Below are 22,090 nucleotides of genomic sequence, written 5' to 3' on the forward strand. Positions count from 1 at the left end.
GGCCTGGAGAAAAGCAACAGAGGATGGTCCAAGTACTTAGAGTTTCTGCCATCACAACAAAGAACCAGATGACCCTCCTGGCCCAGCCCCAGCCTTGGCAGCCATCTGGGGAGTAAGTCAGTGTGTTTGTAGCTCAAGGCAGCTTGCAAGCACCAGATGCACCTGTTCTACCTGAACAGACGGCCAGGGAAGCATTCAAATGTAGCTGAAAGAGAAGACACTCACTGTCCAGAAGACAAACAAGACCCTTTTATTTTTAAAACTCTGGTGAAATAGTTTTCCAAATGCCATCCCTGCAGGTTAGTCACACAATACAGACTTCATCAGGGTGTTTACAGATGTCTAGGATATTTACAAATGCTATCTGCTAGGTAGTAAAGTTTTGTGGCAATTTTTCCAGCACATACTCCACAGTGAAAGAAAGGGGGCCTAACGGTGTTCTCGTATAAAAATTCTTAACAAATGCAGAAAGGCAATTTCCTGAGAGAAGATTTGTTCTTGAAATATTTTCTTTGAACAATTGGGAATATAGAAATGGGATATAGTTGTCGAAGAAGGATAAGAATGTCTAAGTTAACATTTTTTTCTTTTAAATTACTTTAAGTACCATTAAGTTAAAATGTTTACATTCATTATAAAAAAATGCTGTTAAATCTTATGCAAGTGATTTAACACTGATTGCTGCAACGCAAATTGCACTTTTTTTTAAAAAAAATTATTGTATACATGGAAGAAAAAAATATTTTGTTTGCTACCCTGTTTACAAATGCTGACTGATGTCAGATCAGTCACAACGTGAAGTTTGAGAAACGTCGGTCACAGTGTACGTTACAGTCAGAATGCAGTCTTGCAAAATGAGCAATAGTGTTGACTGGAACCGCAGGAGCCCACTCAACCTCCAGAGATGTGTACCAAATGGCCTCACGTGATGTTTTCCATGAACTCATACGAAATCTGCATGTGAAAAGGTAATGAAGAAAATTCTGGAACAACCAAAACTGATCAGAAGAAGCACATGGGCCTGGCACAATAGCATAGCGTTTAAAGTCCTCGCCTTGAACATGCCAGATTCCATATGGGCACCAGTTCTAATCCCGGCAGCTCCACTTCCCATCCAGCTACCTGCTTGTGGCCTGGGAATGCAGTCAAGGATGGCCCAATGCTTTGGGACCCTGCAGCCGTGTGGGAGACCTGGAGAAAGCTCTTGGCTCCTGGCTTTGGATTGGCTCAGCTCCAGCCATTGCGGCCACTTGGGGAGTGAACCATTGGACAGAAGATCTTCCTCCCTTTCTCTCCTCCTCTCTGTATGTCTGACTTTCCAATTAAAAAAGAAGAAGACGGTGAAGAAGAAGCACATGACTGGGGCAATACACTGACAGTCTGTTTTTTAAATCCTGCCCTTGGCAGGCAAGGTCCTCGGTCCTCAATCCGGGTTTCTGGAAGCTATGCAAGGGCTGTGGCTCGGAGGGCCAGGCTGGCTGGAGGCAGTCCTGGCTGGACAGAGGTGGTCTGTCTGTACCACCACTGGTGAGAACAGTCCTGTCTTTTCTGCCATTCGGCCGTCCGGTCTCTCCTGGAATACATGTCTTTCAAAATAAAGGCACTGAAATCACACAGCGTGGGGAATGTCTGCCAGCAGAGATGCCAAGGTCCGATCAGGCGCGAGCAGCGCGGTTCAGGCCAGGGCCAGTGCACACCAGGAATCCTGTCGCACAGAAGAAGTGACCTCCGCAGGCGAGGCCAGGCTGACACCGATGTAGAGCCCATCCTGACCCGAATACTTGAGCTCGCTATTCTCAGGGTTGGTGCTCTCTCCAGCGCCGGACATCACAGGAGCACCCGCCTAAGCAGAAGAGAGGCAGAAAAGAGGGGAGAGTTGGTTAGCCATCACTTTGCCAGCATGTCAAACACGAGGCAACAAAACGAGCAGGCAGGGCAGCAAGTAGCAAGAGAAACCTAAGGAAAACAGAGAGTGGACCTGGCCCCTCCCCAACACAGCAGGTAAGCGGGCAGCTCTTCACAGTGCAGCACAGTGTCCCTGGACAACACCAAACTGCACCATGTTAACTTCAAAAACTGTGATGGCACCCACCCAGCAAGACCCAGGCCGACAAACAGACCTGCAGAACAGACAGCAGGCATTGTGGCACAGTGGATTCTGCCCTGAGCATCCCATATCCCAGTGCAGTGCCAGTCCCAGCTGCTGTAGTTCCCAACCAGCTCCCTGCTGCTGTGCCTGGGAAAACAGGGGAAGGCAACCTGTGTGCTTGGGTGCCAGCCCAGGCGGGAGACGCCAATAGAGTTCCAGGATCCTGCCCTCCACTTGGCCCACTGCTGGTTGTTGTGGATATTGGGGAGTGAACCAGCAGATGGCTTCTCTGTCTCTCCCTCTCTCTCTCTCACTGTTTTTCAAATAAAGAATCCCTGTTTTTTTAAGTACCAAAATGCAAGTTCTCTGAAAGTAAAACAACCTGTATTGCATGGACCAAGAGGAGTTGCTGAGGCACAGCATACATCAGCGTCATTTCCAAAGCACAGGGGACAGGAGTACTGGTACAGTGGTACATCCCACCATACCACTCACCATGCCTGCTTCAGATCCTGGCCACTCCACTCTTTCCCGCTAGTGTGCAGCAGCACAAGATGGTCCAGGAATGCAGATCCCTGTCACCCATACAGGCAACCCAGATGGAGTTCTTGTCTCCCAACTTCAGCCTGACCTATTCCTGGCTTTTCTATAGGTATCTGGAGAATGAACCAGTGGATGGAAACTTTTTTTTTTCAAGATTTTTTTTTTTTAAATTTGAAAGACAGAATTATATAAAGAGAGACTGAGACATACTTGCACAGAGAGAGAGAGACCATCTATTCATTGCTTTACTCTCGAATTAGCCACAACAGCTGGAGCTGGTCCAGGCTGAAGCCAAGGACCTGAAGCTCCATCTGGGTTTCCCATGTGGCTACAGGGGCCCAAGCACCTGGTCCATCTTCAGCTTTCCCAGTCTCATCAACAAGGAGGTGGATCACAAGCGCAGCATTAGGGACGTGAACCCTTCCACATAGGATGACGGTGTTACAGAAGGAGGCTTAACCTGCCACACCACACAGCACCAACCCCCAGCCTTCTCTCCCCTCTCTTCTTTCTTCTCACTCCCTTCTTCAAATATAAATAACAGCTGCATTTCAAAAAAAAAAAAAAAAAAAAAAAAAAAAAGACTTAAAAATCACCATGTGCTTTTCACAGCTCAAAAGCTCAAAATTTCTTCTAAGTTTTTATGCTTCTGTTCCACAAATTAGCTGAATACTTGTTATTACTGCACAATTCTAACAAACCTTTAAACAACCATTCATTTTGGTCACATTGACGCTACACCCACAACAGCAAAAACCAGGGCACCAGACACAGGCAGAATGGAACAGAGCCATGCTGAGTCCCCACGGCCTGCATGTGACCCACTCTGATTTTTGTTAATATAAAAGATTTATCACAGGGTAGACTGACTAGAATATTTGATTGTGAGGACAATTTGCCTTCATATTTTGTCACTTCTAGATATTGCAAAAAGAAACCATCCTTCCTCTATTTCTGGATTCAAAATAGCAATTAAAAATATACTTTCAATAAAATCTAATCTTCAGGTGGTTAAATAAATAAATAAATAAATAAATAAAAGATTTATTTATTTTTATTGGAAGGTCAGATTTACAAAGAAAGATCTTCCGTTTGCTGGGTCACTTTCCACATAACCTCAACGGCCACTGTTGAGCTGCTCTGAATGCAGGAGCTTCCTCCGGGCCTTCCATGTATGCGTTTGGGGGGTCCCCAGGCTTCGGGCTGTCCTCCACTGCCTTCCCAGGCCATATGCAGGGAGCTAGATGTAAGTGGAGCAGCCAGAACATGAACCAGCACCCATATGGGATGCTGGTGCTTGCAAGGTGGAGGATTAGCCAATCAAGTCATTGCATCGGGCCCACCTCCACTTCTTTCAAGCAAGATTTGGATTGTTCTCTAGCCGTCACAGTAATGCAAGGGGCTGGAGGGCAGGATTTCAGAGGGTCAGATCTGGTCACGTAAGTTGGTGTGTGCCTTCTCAGAATCCCTCCCCAAATACACACACAACCCTGACATGAAGCATAAATCCTTTGCTCTTCTAGCAAAAATAGGGACCTGAAAATCCTATAGCAAGTTAGTACCCCAGCACCTGAACTAACTTATTTGTCTTAAATGGTACACGTGTAAAGTGAGAGCTTCTTTTTTCTTTAAAGATTTACTTATTTTTACTGTAAAATCAGATATAAAGGCGGAGGAAAGGGAGAGAAGATCTTCCATCAGATGATTCATTCCCCAAGTGGCCGCAATGGCTGGAGCTGAGCCAATCCAAAGCCAGGAGCTTCTTCTAGGTCTGACACACAGGTTCAAGGTCCCAAGGTTTTGGGCCCTCCTCAACTGTTTTCCCAGGCCACAAGCAGGTAGTTGGATGGGAAGTGGAGCTGCTGGGATTAGAACTGGAGCCCATATGGGATCCCGGGGCATGTTCAAGGTGAGGACTTTAGCGGCTAGGACACAGCATTGTGCCTGAGTGAGAGCTTTGCATAGCAGTCATTCAGATGTCTAAACTGTAAAATGGACTCCTGTGCAAGTTTTGAAATGCCTGGAAACATCTTGTCAACCCAACTGAATGCTGCAAGTTTGGCTACTTCCACGAGCCCGATGAAATGCAAATCCAATGAATGCCCAGATTTAGCTTCCCCTCCCCCAAGAAATAAGCAGAAGCGTGATAATCAACTACAAAAGATGAGGCTCCCTCCCACCAAATTCTGGCACTGCCAACTCTGCACTGATAGGCCTACTCCAGAAAAGACACCTGTGTGTACACCTGACTCGATCTGACTTTGCCACAGTACGTGTTATTTAGTGAAATGCAGGAGATAGACAGGATACCTGTATTGGCCCATGAACTAGTCCACCTCGAAAGACCAGGAAGTACTGCGTAGTGGGAGGTTCTAGGTCATCATCACAGTCAGCAACAAAAAACAGGAAATAAAAACAGACATGGGCTAGGAGCTCCCAGGCCGTGTGGGGAGCCAACACACACAAACCCTGGGAAACAAAAAGTTGACAGGGCAGGCGTCAGGGCATAATGGATTAAGCCTGTTGCTTGGGACACCCAAATCCCCTATGGGAAGCCATGGGATTTAGTCCTGGCTTTATTTCTGATCCAGCTTCATGCCCGTGTGCCTGTTAGGCAGCTCCCAATCCCTGCCACCCATGGAGAAGCCTGGATGGAGTTCCTGGCTCCTGGCATCTGCCTGGCCCAGCCTCGGTTCTCAGGGACCTTTCAGGGATCAATCAGTGGTGGGGCCCGGCGGCGTGGCCTAGCGGCTAAGGTCCTTGCCTTGAAAGCCCTGGGATCCCATATGGGCGCCGGTTCTAATCCCGGCAGCTCCACTTCCCATCCAGCTCCCTGCTTGTGGCCTGGGAAAGCAGTCAAGGACGGCCCAGAGCACTGGGACCCTGCACCCGTGTGGGAGACCTGGAAGAGGTTCCTGGTTCCCAGCTTCGGATCGGCACGAACCGGCCCGTTGCGGCTCACTTGGGGAGTGAATCATCGGACAGAAGATCTTCCTCTCTGTCTCTCCTCCTCTCTGTATATCTGATTTTGTAACAAAATAAATAAATCTTTAAAAAAAAAATCAGTGGTGGGAAGCATATCTCTTTCTCTCTCTTTCTCTCTCTCTCACCTTTTCTGTTTCCATTGCCTGAATTAAATTTTTTTAAAGGGAAGATATTCAGCTGCCTATCTTGACTAACAAAGGAAGTAGAGCAAGAGTCTTAGGATAATAACAATAAGAATAATAAGAGTCATAGAAAGAATCACAAGGGACCAGGACCCACAGCAGCCTGCTTGGTGGAAGTGAGCTTGGGCTCCAAAGTCACATCCTGACTCAGTCCCTGCCAGGTACGGCCACCTCCCTGGTCCTAGCATGGTACAGCTGTGACTAGTAAATGAGGTCACATTTGTAAATATGTCAGCAAAACACCTTGCCCTGTTAAATATTACTTAAAAGGGAGCAATTCAAGAAAAGAAGGGTCCAGAAAGGGCATATGATGAGACAGCACCTTGGCCTGTTCGAAAGGGAAGCACTCAGCAAAGGCTGGTGAGAGAGGGCTGCATGCCTCAACCTTCTTACCCATACGGTGCACCTGTGTCACCAGTGGTGACGCATTCGCTAACATGGGTAAAGCCCTGTCTAGCCAGAGTGATGATGACCTAAGTTTGAGCTGTCACTTTTCTTACTGTGATTAAAGTTAAAGAACCCTATTATTGATTCCCCCCAGTTCTGTCTGCCGGCCCAGGTGAGCTACACACCACCATGGGCCAGGAGCCAAGGTCAGGAAGACCATTCTGAGCCAGATGGGTACGACTTCCCCAATTACCCTCTCCTGGCACTACTGACAGTTCAGACACTGAACCAACGCACTCTGCTGTCACTCAAAGACTCATCGATCCTCTCCCAAACAAGCCACATTAAAGCAATCTCAACACCTTGACTGTTGCTCTCACATCTAAGCAATAACCCCAACGCCACCTGCTGAAATAGCTACTGCCTTTTTCAGACCATGCATTCGATTCTTCTCTACAGTAGGCCAAGAGTCCCATTGTCAAAAGGTCAACCATCCAAATTAACTCAAGTGATATGTGCTGTGAACATTCATTCACTTGAAACCAAAAGCAATAACTGAATTGTTCAGAAAAGAAAGGCAACGGGGCTTGACAGCATTATTTGTAAATATAGTATTGAAATGTGAAATACTGCAAGGAAGACTTCCTAATAATACAAAAGGAGGCTGATGCTGCAGAACTAATGCCAGCTCCTTAGCTGGTGAGAATCTATTCTGACCCCAGCCCTTACAGAAAGTTGTTAGCAGCCACGTCAAAAGCCCTCCAGAAGCGTATGCCCTACCTAACCCTGTGATTTCACTTCTGGAAATGTATTTAAGGAAACCATTTAAAAGAAGGGAAAGGCTCTGCACAGGAAGCCATCCATTGCAGTGTTCCTTATAATAGTGGAAACCTTGGAAACAATCTGATGGCTCAGTAAGGGAATGGTTTGGAAAAGCAGGGCATATCCGCTCAACGAACTATTAAGCAATTATTAAAAATAATAAGATCATGTAGCAAGACGGAAAAAATTCCAGACTATGATGTCAAACGAAGAACGGCAGGATATGAATTTTTTGTCGCAATCACAACTTATCCACACACAGGCACAGGTCTTACAAGGAGACCCAGGACATGATGGGGAGAGATACGGAGCCACCTGCCTTCCACCCATGCATACCACTCTGAATATTTCAGTTGAATGGCATACTGCAATCTAACCTTAACAAAGAACCCAAGACATGAGCAGTGTGCGGAAGAACAAGGCACAAGCACTTGAGGTAAGTCATCCTAGAAGTGTCCTGAAACAGCTGGACCAGCAGAATCCTCGCAGAGGCGAGGGGAGGTCCATCCTGTATCCCCAAAACCATCTCTATGCCGGACCAGCTGCACAGAACACACTACAACCCTGCAGCAGAGGAAAAAGTTCTCAAAACTGCATCAATTGAAAAAAAAAAAAGTCTACAGATGGCATAGCAACTCTCCCTAGGGAATGGGCTGTTGATCATGCCATTTTTCTTCTAAGCCCCTCTCCCCTCCCCCAAGGTAGTTTGGCGAGAGGAAGGAGGAAGCCGATAAATATATGACCATCTTGGATCTACCATACACACAAGCACACAAGCCTAAATTTCAGCTAACTAAAATCTTCCCAGTATCTCAAGGAATTCCGACCCTGGCACTATCCTACACCAAGCTAAGTAAGCATTGCCAAGCCAAGGTAGGAAAGAGTGCTGAGGCACCGCCGACCCTAGCTCCTCCCAGCAGGCAGCCCAGGAGAGGCAGGCGCCGGACCTGCTCTCTCTCTCTCTCTGATCAAAGTGCAATACAGGGGTGGAGCAGAAATCTGCTCTGTTTCCATTCACAGCTTATCTGCCCTCCACCCTCCCACAGACAGCTGAAAATGGAGGCACTTCCTGTTGAAAGGATGTGTTATCAGCAGCAGACCCAGCCTGGGCTTAGCCAGGTTAGGTGGGAGACAGGCAGGGCAGCCGGGCTGGAAAACTCACTCCAAAAGGAATAAATGACTTCAGGGAGGACTTGGGCTGCTGTCGATTGGGACATGGAAAATATCCCCTGGCCTGGGAACTTGGCACAGCTCTTTATTGTTATAAGATTTATTTTATTTATTTGAAAGGCAGAGGGGCAGGAGGATGGAGGGCAGGAAAGAGCTCCTCCACTTGCTGGTTTAATCCCCAAATGGCCAGAGCAGTCGGGGCTGAGTCAGAGCAAAACCAGGAGCCAGAAATTCCATCCAGGTCTCCCACGTGGGTGACAGGGTTAGCCTCTGCTGCTTTCCCAGGTGCCATAAGCAGGGAGTTGGTTCGGTAGTAGAGCAGCCAGGTCTCAACCAGTGCTCAGCTCTGGAATTAGAGTGTTGCAAGCAGCAGCTTAACCCACAGCACCACAATGCCAGCCCTAACATAGTTCATCTTCAAATCACCTAGATATTTTATTTTCTGGGAGAATGTGTCTTCACTGGTTTGGGGCATTTATTTGAAAAGTTAAGGTTGTCTGCTTTGATAAATTCATGTAATCAATCAAACACCTTGCAGTGTGCCAGGCACCTGGCGGACTCCCAGTAATGCAACTTCTTTCCTCTCCTTTCCCTTACTCATTTCTGATAGGGCTACCTAGGAAATCTAGGCAATGGCACAGTACATGGCAAAGTAAGCCTCTGCCTGAAGGGGCAGCATCCCATATGGGTGCTGGTTCCAGTCCCAGCAACTCCACTTCAATCCAGCTCTCTGTTACGGCCTGGAAAAGCAGCAGCAGAAGCTGGCCCAAGTCCTTGGGCCCCTGTGTTCACATGAGAGACCCAGAAGCTCCTAGCTCCTGGCTTTAGACTGTACAATCATGTGGGAAGTATACCAGCAGATGGAAGATCTCTCTCTCTCTCTCTCTGTCTCTCTCTCTCTCTCTCTCTCTCCACTTGTCAAATAAATCTTTAAAACACAATTGAAACCCATCAATAAGGGATTTTCAAAAAAGACAACGAAAGCACACATTATGAACACCCGAAGTGTGCATCACCAATCAACACATACGTTTCACTTCAGAGGCAGAAAACAAGGGTGTGATCATGCCTCTGTGCTCTCGGCTCAGAGCAGCCTTGAGCTGGCCAGGCAGACAGACATGGCAAGCAGGGCAAGGGTGGGTGCGGTCACTCCCAGGTGCTCCTGCCCTCCCTCGCTCCAGGGCCAACTCTGGGCCAGCCATCCTGCCCAGCTAAGCAAGTCTGCTCTCATCTGAGGGCCAGATGCAAAGTTGATTTGGTGATCATTTAAAAGTGGATGATACATAAATTCACAAAGGTTCTGCCTCCCCTAGCACTTGGGAAAACTGACCATCACCTGAAATTCTCAGATTCTTCTATGAGCTTAACAAAGTAAATGAACACAAACACTTCCTCTCCCAATGGAAGGTCATGCTGCCCTTACTTTTCTCTCTCTCTCTCTCTGGATATATTTGAAAGGCAGAGTTACACAGAGGGAAAAGGAGAGACAAAGAGAAATTTCCCAAAAAAGCCAGGCCAACACAGGCAAAAGTCAGCAGCCAGGAGCTTCATCCAGGTATCCCATGTGGGGGTGCACTAGCCCAAGCACTTAAGCCATCCTCTGCTGTCTTTACCAGGCCAAAAGGTGGCAGTTGGATCCAATGTGAAACAATGGGTCCCACGTGATGGCTTGGCTTGCATGTTCCAGGATCTCATACAGGCACCAGTTCATGTCCCAGCTGCTCCAGTTCCCTTTGAGCTCCCAGCTTGTGACCTGGGAAGGCAGTGGAGGACGGCCAGGACCTTTGGACTCTGCACCCATGTAGATCTGGAAGAAGTTCCTGGCTTCAAATCAGCTCAGCTCTGGCCACTGCAGCTACCTGTAGAATGAACCAGCAGATGCAAGATCTTTCTCTCTGTCTCTCCTTCTTTCTGTAAATCTGCCTTTCCAATAAAAATAAATAAATCTTGGGAACAAAAAAAAAGTAAAGCAACAGTGGTATGCACCAGTGCTTATATGGGATACTGACACACAGCAGCTTAATCCACTGTGCCCAGCCATAGTCTATCCTCTCCTGGGAATCTCACTGACTGCCCCTTTGGCCCCAGGTGAGGTGACATCCACAGAAGATGTTGCCTTTTACAAGGATAGAGAATATTTCTCTCCTGTGTACAGGAACAAAATGCTTACACTGTCATTATTCCACTAACTTTTCAAAATACGAACAAACAGCAAGGGGTTTATCCCACTTGAAGGTGACTAAAGGAAATGGTCACTAGAAGAGAGTAGTCTGTTCTCTTCAAATAAAGTAGCAAAGAATCCTGGGGCAGGATTTGAAACTTCATGGATTACCATCCAAGAATGACAGAGCTCTTCCACAGGCTAACTGACTTCCCAGACGGTCACAAGGGCAGGGGCCAGTTCAGGTTCAAGTCAGGCTCCTGGAACTGAAGCCATGTCTTCCACATGTGTGGCAGGGGTCCAAGCACTTGGATCATCTTCTGCTACCTTCCCAGGCACAGGAGGGAGCTGGACCTAGAGCTTGTGCTCTGACGAGGGATGTTGGAGTCACGAGCAGCGGTAAACCCAGTGCCCCAATGACACATCTCTTGTTTGATATCAAACTAGACCAGCACCTGAATCTCCCCCACCTTGGCCACTGCTCCAAGCAGCATCCACAGTGCATGTAAACCTGACAGCATCAGGAAGCCACTAAGCCCTGGGAGGAATGAAATCTGCCTCCTACCAGAGAAATAAGATTCAATTATCAGTCCTTTCTTAACACCATCACGCCATCTCTCCACATTCCTCCACTGGAAAAGTCAAGATTTCTCCCTGATATCTTGGAATTCTAACTAAAAGTGACCTGCAAAAAAAGTGCTTACATAAGACTGTTTTTCTTGAGCTTCAAAGAGGTCTTCGGGCATCTCCCACCAACGCTACCAAAAAAAAAAAAAAAAAAAAAAAAAAAAAACAAACTTAAAATAGTTTTTGCAGAGGGGAGGAAAGCAGAGGCCAAGCCTTGGCAGTGTGCTCCGGTCATTCGGGCAGGAGGCATGCTGGCACCAGCTGCCTGAATCGGTGAACCCCTGGAGTATCTATCATGCTGTACCCAGGCTTCATCACAGACTGAGCAACGGAACTGAACTCCAGTTCGGGAGCACATGCCCAGGGACTTAGGCAAGACCCTACACTGCCCCAACAAGAAAAGGAACAACACACCACAAATCAGTCATCACTCACTGATCTAGAACCAGCCACGCCTAGGACCCCAACAGGACGATGGAGACAAGGCTTTATGATTTAGTCGTTCAAGCCTTTCTTAAAATCTGGAGCCAAGGAAATCATGTTTATCAAATAAATTTTTGTAAAAAGCACACACACAAAAAAAATTCTGTTCATCCTCAATGTCACAGATTCCAAGTACTGGGTTTGTCATTAAGACAAGTGATAGGCAACTTGTTTCCAATTGTCACTTTGCTAAGTGTCTGAGATCTCTTCTTTTTTAAATTACTGAAACTTTCAGAGATTAACAAGTAGGCCTAAACCTGCACAGAGCTCAGACTATATTTAATTCACATCCACTAGGTCTCCATGTTGCTAGTAACTCTTTTGGCAGACACCCAGGAAATGCATAATAAATTACTTTTGTTCCAGTAAAGGAATTCATTTTCTTCGAAGATTCATTTAGCAATAACATTTCGGAGCATTCTAAGCCAGATTTCTTAAATTTGGCCATGTTTTCCCGTAACGTTATTTCATGTGTTGTGACAAAATTTGTGTATTTTTATAGAGCTATGACAAAACAGCAAAAAATCTAAGTTGCAAGGCAAAGTTGTGTCCTAAGATGAGGCCACCTCACAAAGCAAGCAACTTCTGTCTACCCTTACTCTTTCACTTTTATTCTGGCTTTCAGATTGCTTTTTAAAATTTGTTTTTACATTTTTAAAAAGATTTATTTATTTTTATTGCAAAGTCAGACATATAATATAGAGAGAGGAGGAGAGACAGAGAGGAAGATCTTCTCACTCCCTGAGTGAATGCAACGGCCGGTGCTGCGCCGATCAGAAGCCAAGAGCCAGGAGCTTCCTCCAGGTCTCCCACACGGCTGCAGGGTCCCAAAGCATTGGGCCATCCTCGACTGCTTTCCCAGGCCACAAGCAGGGAGCTGGATGGGAAGTGGAGCAGCCAGGATTAGAACTGGAACCCATATGGGATCCCGGGGCGTGTTCAAAGTGAGGACTTTAGCTGCTTGTCCACCACGCCGGGCCCTGGTTTTCAGATTGTAATCAGGAGTCATTTAAGCATAAACCACAGCTCTGCGATACATCAGATGAATATATGAATTCCACACCACTTAAAGACCAATACAGCTTCACTGTTTCCCAAAAAATACACAAATCCACTGGGCAGTAACAGTGTAAAATATTTCTTAATCACTCATTTCTGTCCTCCCCACTTCTGTCTCTGAAATACACACACACACACATGCGTGCACACACAAGAAGAACCTCTAGAAAAAGCCTTGCGAGAAAAAGAAATGTTCACTCCACTTGGCCAACGCTTCCCCACTGGGGTGACATGACTTTCGCTGGAGACATGGTCAGACAGGGACATGAGTTATTAGAAGGGGCTGTGAACAAAGTAAAAGGAGGGGCGCCTGGCACACTGGGAGCATCAAGATAAAATGCCAACAAAATATTTATGTTCAGGGCTTGTAGCAAGTGGCAAGTGGGATATTAATAACCGTGATGATTGGTCAACTCCCTGGGAGTGGTAACAGAGCCGGCCCGGGAGGCAGGAGACGTCGGTTCCAGCCCCGACTTCAACACGGGCCCGTTTTGTGACCTGATGGAGTCACTCGGGATCCTGGTTTATAAATGAGGCAATAATAAGCCCTAACCACAACTCTCTCTCAGACCCCAGTGGGAGATTAATGATATTTTTAACTCTCTTTTTAAAATTCTTTTAGAAAAGATTGGACAATACACTCTGGGAGTGGGGAGGAGTCGGGTATTTACCTATTTAAGAATTGCTTTTTTTTACATGATTTCATAAAAATTAACTGAAGACAACTGTAACATTTTGAGAAGGTACAAAGCATCAGGCACCGAGTGTGGAATTAGACCACACCATTGGAAGAACTGCTACTGCTGCGCTCCGTTCTGACATTTTGATACAAGAAGCTTGTAAGAACCACGTTAGGTGTGTCAACCACAGTGCTTCGTAGTTCAGTAATACCCGCAATTCTGTTAATACAATCGTTTTTCTACCTGATACCATCCAATTTCCAGACTGTGTGCTGTTACCATACATTTTATTGATAAGAAAAATGTTCATTTTAAAAATTTACAGACAGGGCTTAACATGCTTGGTCACAAGCAAATGACGTCTGATTCTAGTTCCAACCTGCTTCAGTGGAAGGATGTTTGACATTGAAATGAACTCATCAACATTAGTACAACTTCTTTAAGAAAGAGTTCAAAGAGATGGACTAGTTACACACATTACCTGCTATGCTGTAGTGGCAGAGGCCTAGGGCCAAATAAAACCCCACCTCTTAATTGGAGGCATGGCCTTGGGACTGTTTTCCACCTCCAGTAATCCCATTCAGAAAGATGAAAGAGAATGCGTTCAGCTAGCACTTGGCACATAAAAGGCACCTGATAGAAGCCCCTCTCCTAAGTGAGAAAGTAGGGGGAAGACGGTGGAACATTTGAGAAAGAAGGGTTCATTTTCTGCTCCAGCCCAGGAACCTCTTTGCTACAGCTGCTCCCCCATTCCCCGTCCACCCTCATGGTCAAGTCTCTGTGAAAGAACCACACCAAGTCCTTCAGGAGGGCACCTTGCAGCTCTTTAGCAGGAACTACTAGCCAAAGTGCTTCCACCTGACAGAGAGTGGGTTCAAACCTGCCAACAAGGAATTCCCCTTCCAGTGCAAAATGCAAAGCTCCAGAACTAATGTGGCATGTTCCATTTTTGAACAAAGGACACTTACATTCATACAGAAAACAGAATCCGTAAGAATGTTTAACACACGTCTGCAACGTGGCTTTGTGTTTGTCGGGAGACCTTATAGTGCCCACCCAGCCTCACCCCAGCAAGGGCATGGCAAGCTGTGGCTACACACCCTTTCTACCCACCACACAGCCTGAGCACAGCAGTGGAGAAATCAGGTCTGGCCAAGCCACAGGGCATCCCAGCAGGGATATGGAACAGGAGTGACCACACGGACACCTCGCCAAGAGGCTGGGGGCACAGAATCACGGAGCAATGACCCTGGGATGAAGGCCACCTTTTTGCACCACGAATGGCAGCAGTGAGGAACTTCTCTCACCAGCACAGCATCCCCATCAGCAGGGGTAGCTAGGCAGCCTGCAGTCCGAGCCGCTGTGGTAAGGGTGTGAGGTCAGTGCACACACTTAGCTCCCAGGAGATGCTCCATGAATAGGAAATAGACAAGCAGGGGCATGTCAACATCTGCTTGCATCAGTTATCGAGATACTCCCAAGGAACATGGTTTTCATTCTTGGACTCAGGCATACAGAGAACACATTTGACATCAAAGAAGTGGTTAGGTGTAGTCCATCACTTAAAAGATGAACATAGTCTGCGCCCTGCTGTAGGCTGGCCCTATACTATTATGCTTTCAAATACCTGCTTGGTGTGTATTTTGTCAGCTTCATTTCCTGCCTTTGGCTTCTTAAAGTCTAGGTTCCAGTCACACTGAACTCCTAAAACCATTTCTCTCATTTCCACGGATTGTCACATTCTGTCAGAAAACCTCCCCCTTTCCCAACTTCTCCCTGCAAAAGCCCTACCCAACTAGGTAGGGGTAGGTATTTGGCCTATTGATTTAAACGCCCTCATGCTACACAGGTGTACCCACGTTTCTTCACCTGCCCTGGCTCCTGAACACAGCTCCCAGGGTGTCAACCCTGGGAGGCAACAGTGATGGCACAAAAATGAGGTCCTGTTACCCATGAAGGAGACATGGATTGAGTTCCCAGCTTCTGGTTTAGGCCCAACCCAGTTCCTGGGGGGGACATGGTGGGCATTTGGGGTTTTGGAATGCACTCCCCTCTCAAACAATTGGATAAGAAAAATTCCTACCCAACTAAGTCTTGGGAGCCATTTTACTTTGGTTCCTCCTTGAAGCGCTTCCACATCTGGCCAGAGCGATCCGGATGCCCATGCCTGGTTCACGTGGAAACCATCATGAACAAAGCCAGGCCTGGGACCCAGCTTTGCTCAAGTGCAAACAGTGCCTCCCTCAGGGCAATCTGTTCTAGAGGTGCAGCAACAGAACAGTAAGAGCCAAAGTTCCCCAGGGACTGCCGTGCTACAGCAGCACTTCAGCAAGTTCATGGAAAATGGAATGAACATTTATTCTGGTGCAAAAATCCTGACATCCATGCAGCTATTTAATAATCTGCATTTCTTCTATGAACTTCCTGAAGATCCCACACAAAGGTTTAATGATGATATCAACATTACCTCCAGTCTTAATATGAACTTAAACAGGCTTGAATTTTTTTAAGTATTTATAGAAACTGTGTTTAGACAGCAAAGTGTATTCAGTGATTATTTAATCTCAGACTTGAAGTCTGATGGCTAATTTCACCAAATCAACCTTGCTATTTGAAGTTACTAAACAGCTTTATCGATGAGGTTCGGGGGTTGGACTATAAATTTTATATAAAATATCCTTGAACTTTTCAAATGTTGAGTCGTAAGACACAGGAAGATGAGAACATGAAGGGATTACCTTTTAAATGTTATGAGAACTGGCTAGAAGACCACGGACCACGTTACCACATTTTCCTCCTAATGGCTTTAAAAGTAACCTCAGCAAAACCTAACTCGGGGGCCTCACGTAATAGCCTAGTGGCTAAATCTTCTTGCAACTGCAGGGATCCCATACGGGCGCTAGCTCAGGTCCCGACTGCTCGCTTTCTTTTCAGCTCCCTGCTTGTGGCCTGGGAAAGCAGTCAGGACGGGTTTCAGGACCCTGTACGGACGTGGGATCCTGTATGGATGTGGGAGACCCAGAAGCAGCTCCTGGCTTCGGATCAGCTCAAGTTCCATCCAGCCTTTGCAGTCACTTGGGAAGTAAACCAGTGAATGCAAGATCTTTCTGTATCTCCTTCTCTCTGTATATCTGCCTTTCCAATTAAAAATAATAATAATACATTATAATGACAAAAAAAATCTGAAGTTTATTTAGATCAACTAAACACGTTTTTCAGTAACCCTATGTGTACAGAATCATTTCTTGCCGAAATGACTGCCTTTGTCAAGAAATTAATCGTCTATCAAAAACTGAATTTAGCAATTCCTGTAAAAAGCACAACGAATCCAAAAGAACACAACAGGCAATGTTATAACGCCAGTCTCAGACAGGAAGCTGCTTGCTCTCTCTCCGACATGTGCACACTGCTGACAACGAGGAGAAACTGAGTCGAGAGGTGGCCAGGTCATACTGATGACTCGGGTCAGAAAGAATGTTTACTTTAACAAGCACAGAAGGCCGGGACATGCAACCGGTCCCATAGAGAAAGCCTTCTGAGCAACACAACATGATGGCCATTTCAGCGCATGTCCCTGCCGGCCCACCAGCCGGGGATCCTGCCCACCGTCCATGGCTGTCCAGGATGGGAGACCTGGATGGCCAACTCACAGCACCAACACTCAGGGCAGCCTCCTGTGGGTCCCCACATATCAGCCAAGAGAGCTCAGGAGCCTAGCTCCCCGATCACGACATGGCACCATCAAGTAAGTGGTACCACTGAGGCAGGTGGGGGATACCTCTGTCAGACCTTAGGACCTGAAAGAAGCCTACTGGAGACAGTACCCATAACTGCCAAATGACTTCTCAAGATGTTCAAACCCGCAGGTGCAATCTGGGCATTTTGATTTCCTGGCAATAATTCAGGATCTTTAAAAGAAATGCAATCCTGTTGCCACTTCCATCTCTAAATGCAGAACGTCAGGTCCCCTCCCCGTTTCTTAGGACTGCCCGACAACGCCCTTGGTTTTGTACCTGACTGCTGTTGAAATTCAGCCAACCAAGGGTGCGCACACTTGTAACACACACATTTGCTAAACACCAAACACACCAAATAGCACCTTGTTCTGGGGGTCCCATGGTTTCTTCACCTATAGCATTTCACCCAATCTTACGGGCAGTCATTCACAGAGCCAGCTGCCCTCCAGCACCCCACGCTGTGACCAGAATGGCAAAATGACACAACACTGTCAACACAGCCACTGTTTAAAAAACACTTTTGCCAGCTGCTGGCAAGGGATGCCTCCAGCATGCTCTGCACAGCTCCTCAGCTGCCACACACAAGATCTCTCACCACCCACTTCCCAGAGGAGGGCACCCAGGGGCCTAACCTCCTCAGGAACAAGCAGGGGCACCACTCAGTTTCTCCCCTGACAAGTAGGCCTGGATCCAACCCCGCGGCTCAGCGGGGGCTTACAGTGACCCCAGGAATCTAAGAGCCCAGGCGCGGCACAAAATGGAGTAGGAAAGAGTCATTCCCTGGTGGAAGAGGGGAGGAGGGCAGGGAGATAAACCCTCCTCTGCCCATCCCCTCTCTGCCCTGGGAAACTGCCAGCAACACCTTGGGCCCACCCAGCCCCCACTGGCTTCCCAGCTCCTGTGGGGGCAACAGCTCACAGCAGAAGCCCCCGGAGCCAAGCCTGGGGTGGAAGGGATAGGTCCAGGCGGCAACAGGCCAAGAACTCGACCCGCCCCTCTGCCAGCCCAACCCCTGCTCCTTCCAAAGGAATGAGATTTCCTCTGTGCCGTAGGGGGGGCACCAGATTGGATTTGCTAACAAACACAACTACCAAAGCAAAACGCAGCCCACCTAGAGAGGCCCCATTCATTATTCAAATCGGACCTTTGCCACACTCCAGCCAGTAGATGTCTACCTGTAAAAGTGGCTGGAAAGTTTGGCAGCAAATCCCCACTGGGTTGGGACAGCCAAGGCCAAAAGGCTCCCTCCGCACCCTGGAAAACCGACACACAGCTTCTCTCCTTCAACTACAAAATTTCTCTGACGACTTAGGAGTAAGAATATTAAAGGATTTTGATCTTCATTTCCCTACAAGTGTTCTAAGGGACCATACACACACACATACATCTTCATAAATACCTGAAGCATTCCTAATAACCTACAAAGGACCAACCTACTGAAGGTCTCCTTCCCATAAACAGCCGAAAACAGCTCAAAAGAATGAGTGGGTGGGCCAAGAAGTAAATAATTAGTTTTTGTTTTTTAAACACAGCCATCAAGTCTGTGGTTCCCCAACACCTCGCAGGTAGCACTTTCGATTTCACCTGAGGCACTCATGTAAGAATTTTTTTCCGAGCCCCACCTCCAGTTGAGGACTTAATTCAGGGTGGGGGCCAGGAATGTGTAGTATTTTATTAAAGTACCCTAAACAAACAAAGTACCCTAAACAAATTCAGGGTTGAAACTACAGAAAACAATTACCATGTAGGTGGGGCTTCAAGTGTTGATGTTTATTTCAAAAACAGAATCCTTAAAAATCACTGAGGCACACTTTAATATTCTGATTACCAGGCCTTTGCCCTGAGTCTTAAGACTGTTAAGGGATTGTTCTGGTTTTTTGTTTGTTTGCTTGCTTTGCTTGCTTGCTTGTTGTTGCTGCTGTTGTGTGTGTGTGTTTCAAGAGCTTCCCAGTTAAACATTACAGCAGGACAGTTCTCCTAATCAGTTTTCAAGAACTCATTCGGTGACCTTCACCACCCCACGCCCCAGCACCTCCCAGGGATCCTGGGCTCTCCGTGGGGAGGGAATTGGCCAAGGCGCGGCGGGAGGTGCCGGGTCTCCCAGCAAATGCAGGACCGAGGGAAGGAAGGAAGAGCGAGGCAACAGCTCCGCACAACACACCGCAATGAGATTAGCTTTGAGCAGGCAGCTCAAGCTGGAGCTGAAACTGCTGTCACGCGAAAGCACCTCCCTAAGGACAAGGGTCCAGCGGCCCGTGAAACCCGCGGCTTTCCCAGTCCGTCTCTGAAATTCTCTGTCTCTCCTCTGTGTATGTCTGGCCGTAGTGAAATGAAATTCTCACTTAACAGCATGAATAACAACCCAGAAATAAAACAACTAAAAGCTCCTCAAACCAAAACTCCTTGCTTTCACTTAGGTTAATTTAACCATAAAAAAGTGATATGGATCTTAATTAAGAGGTCTGTAAAGCACTTACATTTGTCATTTTGTTGACATTCAAATGTAATTTCCTCTAAAAACTATTCTTAGGTATCAACTAACTAAACTGAATTGTTGGTTTAGATTATTGAACCACAAGATAAGATAAAATTTCAAGATAACTTGCAAGAGAGCAACCCACAAACTCACTTCATAGGGAGTTGCTCTACACTGGTTTTTACACTTACCCCTGAGGCTGTGGGTTGCGTGGTCGGGGAAGTGTTTTTGCTGCAGTCATCTGAGTTGGAGGAGGTGGACGTTGGAGTCATAGGAACGGAATTATTGCTATTACCTGCAACAGTCAGGATGAGCCGTATAAATATGTATTATATACTCTGCTGGTAAGGGCGGCAAAAACTTTGCAATCAAATGGCAATTGGCGATAGTTACCAGAGCAAGACTTTGATTTAGTTATGTTCTTAGGTTTTCGTTTCCTGGTTTGAATTCCCTCTTTTTTCATAGCAAGAGGTCGAGGCACCTAGAATTTTTTCATAGCTCATTAGCTCAAATAGATATTTTTTGAAGGAAAAGCAACAAAGGATTCAACAACAGTACTGTAAGCCCTCATTTACAAATCCGGCATAAATTGCAACCCTATTTTTATATACAATAGATTTCAAGTGCACAAAGACTACCCCCTCAAAAGTAGAAATTCCTTCAGAAAAAAAAAATCTGGGATTTGCCAGATTACCCAGTAGATACATCTTGGCTAAACATCGTCATTTAAATTTAAAAGCAATCACGTGGTACCCTATCTTTCCCTTACTGATACAGAATTGCCTTTCTTGGTCCCATTTTGTGAAGTCCTTTTGAAGTTTAGTTTCTAGCTAGAACTGTCACTCCAGCACACAAACGTGTAAAGATACATAAATTAAATAGTTATTGCGCATTTCTACTTGGTTTCTTTACCAGTACAGCATTTTTAGAAAACTTGCTGCCGCATTAGCAATTCAAAAATGCACATGTCCCCCACTTGCACAATTCTAAATCTGGAAGAGAGCTCCTAGTGAACGTGTGATTCTGTTGGCAGCATTTGTTATTTCTTCAGGTACTTCACAGTTCATCCTAACGAACACCAGTACAGCATTACTTACATCCAGATTCTGCTCTTTACTCTTTTGCCGATTGGATTAAAACTGAAACATGTACAAACCAGACAACCCCCTCTGTATTACGTAGGAGCAGAACATGTGGCGCACCCCATGGAGTTTCATGTAGAGTCCACAAGCATTGCACACGGGTTCACCTTCAGCATTTCGGCGCCATAAGGTGGTGGTGGTGGTGTGACAGTTGGCACAGGACAATCCGAGCCGCCGCGACGAAGGCTAGAAAAACCAGCACAAACAATGGTGTTTATCATCTGCTATAGATATATGCTACGACATCATGTAACTGTCACCAGGAAGCAGATGCCTGGTTTATTAAAAATGAAACTTCTCTGCCATCAGCAAGTGGTTACCTGGCTTGTTGTAAGTGAAATTATCTCATTGGGGGAAGAAACTTGTGGCGGTGAGGGGAGAATTAGATTGAAGTCCTTGGTAAGAAGTGACGGATTTCCATAGTAGGCTCAACCCGACACATCTGACCGGCATCTAGCGGTTATGGGATAACTGGGACACATCCTACGTGTCAGCCAGCACCATACTAACATCACGGAAAGTTTCACCAGTAGTTTATTATCCAAGAACTTGGTTTCCCAATTACTGCCATTTTCTAAAGGAAATCAGGAGATTTCCTAAACATTGTCTCTAGAGTTACGTTCAGACACCAGAAGTAATCGTCCAAGCAGGCATGAATGAGTCCCTCCTGCCACCCCAAATTCCCACTCGTGGACTGCACGCAGCCTGGCTCTGCTGCTTCATAGGTCTGAGAGAAGAGCCATGAGATGTGATCACAAATACCTGCAAAAATTCTGTGTAAATTGGGAAATATGAAAAACATAAATGAAAAATAAAATATTTTAGCATCTTCTGCAATGATCATCATGATTGTCTGCTACCTCACAAACAAGACAGTAGCAACCGTCCTAGGGTTAGTGCAATGTTAACCTTGCCTTTCAGTGGCACCAGTGCAGTTTCTTTCCTCAACTTTTCTTCACACTAAGTGGGCCTGAGCCAACAGTCAGCCACGGCCACTCACAATCCCACCTTCCCTTCGCGCTCTTACTATCCAGACAGAAAATCTACTTCCTCTATTACATGTGAATCATGAAGAATGTAAGCTAGTTTAATTTCCTCCCCAGAGTGACAAATAATTTGTTTTAAAACTACCAAAATCAGTTTTTTAGCTTACTATATTATATAGTTTTTATACTACATTACTTAGTCTTTATTATAAAGACCCCATGGGGAAAATTCAGGGACCAAAGCAAGCTGCCAAATTGCAAGTTTTGAAGGTTAGCTAGACTAAGGACCCTGCAGCGTGGCGTAGCAGCTAAAGTCCTCGCCTCGAACATACCAGGATCCCATATGGGTGCCAGTTCTAATCCTGGCAGCTCCACTTCCCATCCAGCTCCCTGCTTGTGGCCTGGGAAAGCAGTCGAGGATGGCCCAAAGCCTTGGGACCCTGCACCCATGTGGGAGACCTGGAAGAGGTTCCTGGTTCCCAGGTTCGGATCTGTGCAGCACCGGCCATTGCGGCTCACTTGGGGAGTGAATAATCGAATGGAAGATCTTCCTCTCTGTCT

General features: G+C 46.5%; 1 protein-coding gene across 3 annotated transcripts in view; it reads right to left on the reverse strand.

Moving 5' to 3' along the window:
- Nucleotides 1-506: 506 nt before the first annotated feature.
- GATA6 (GATA binding protein 6) overlaps nucleotides 507-22,090 on the reverse strand; it is a 30,932-nt gene continuing 9,348 nt past the window's right edge. For all 3 annotated transcript variants that reach the window (XM_058676933.1, XM_058676931.1, XM_058676932.1), the window contains exons 4-7: nucleotides 20,604-20,729; nucleotides 19,795-19,882; nucleotides 19,593-19,696; nucleotides 507-1,843 (exon numbers count right to left, since the gene is read on the reverse strand). In XM_058676933.1, the coding sequence (XP_058532916.1) occupies nucleotides 1,676-1,843; nucleotides 19,593-19,696; nucleotides 19,795-19,882; nucleotides 20,604-20,729 (486 nt within the window). In that variant the 3' untranslated portion in view covers nucleotides 507-1,675. The remainder of the gene's footprint in view (nucleotides 1,844-19,592; nucleotides 19,697-19,794; nucleotides 19,883-20,603; nucleotides 20,730-22,090) is intronic.

This window comes from Ochotona princeps, chromosome 18 (genome assembly GCF_030435755.1).
Source record: "Ochotona princeps isolate mOchPri1 chromosome 18, mOchPri1.hap1, whole genome shotgun sequence".
Classification (NCBI taxonomy): Eukaryota; Metazoa; Chordata; class Mammalia; order Lagomorpha; family Ochotonidae; genus Ochotona; species Ochotona princeps.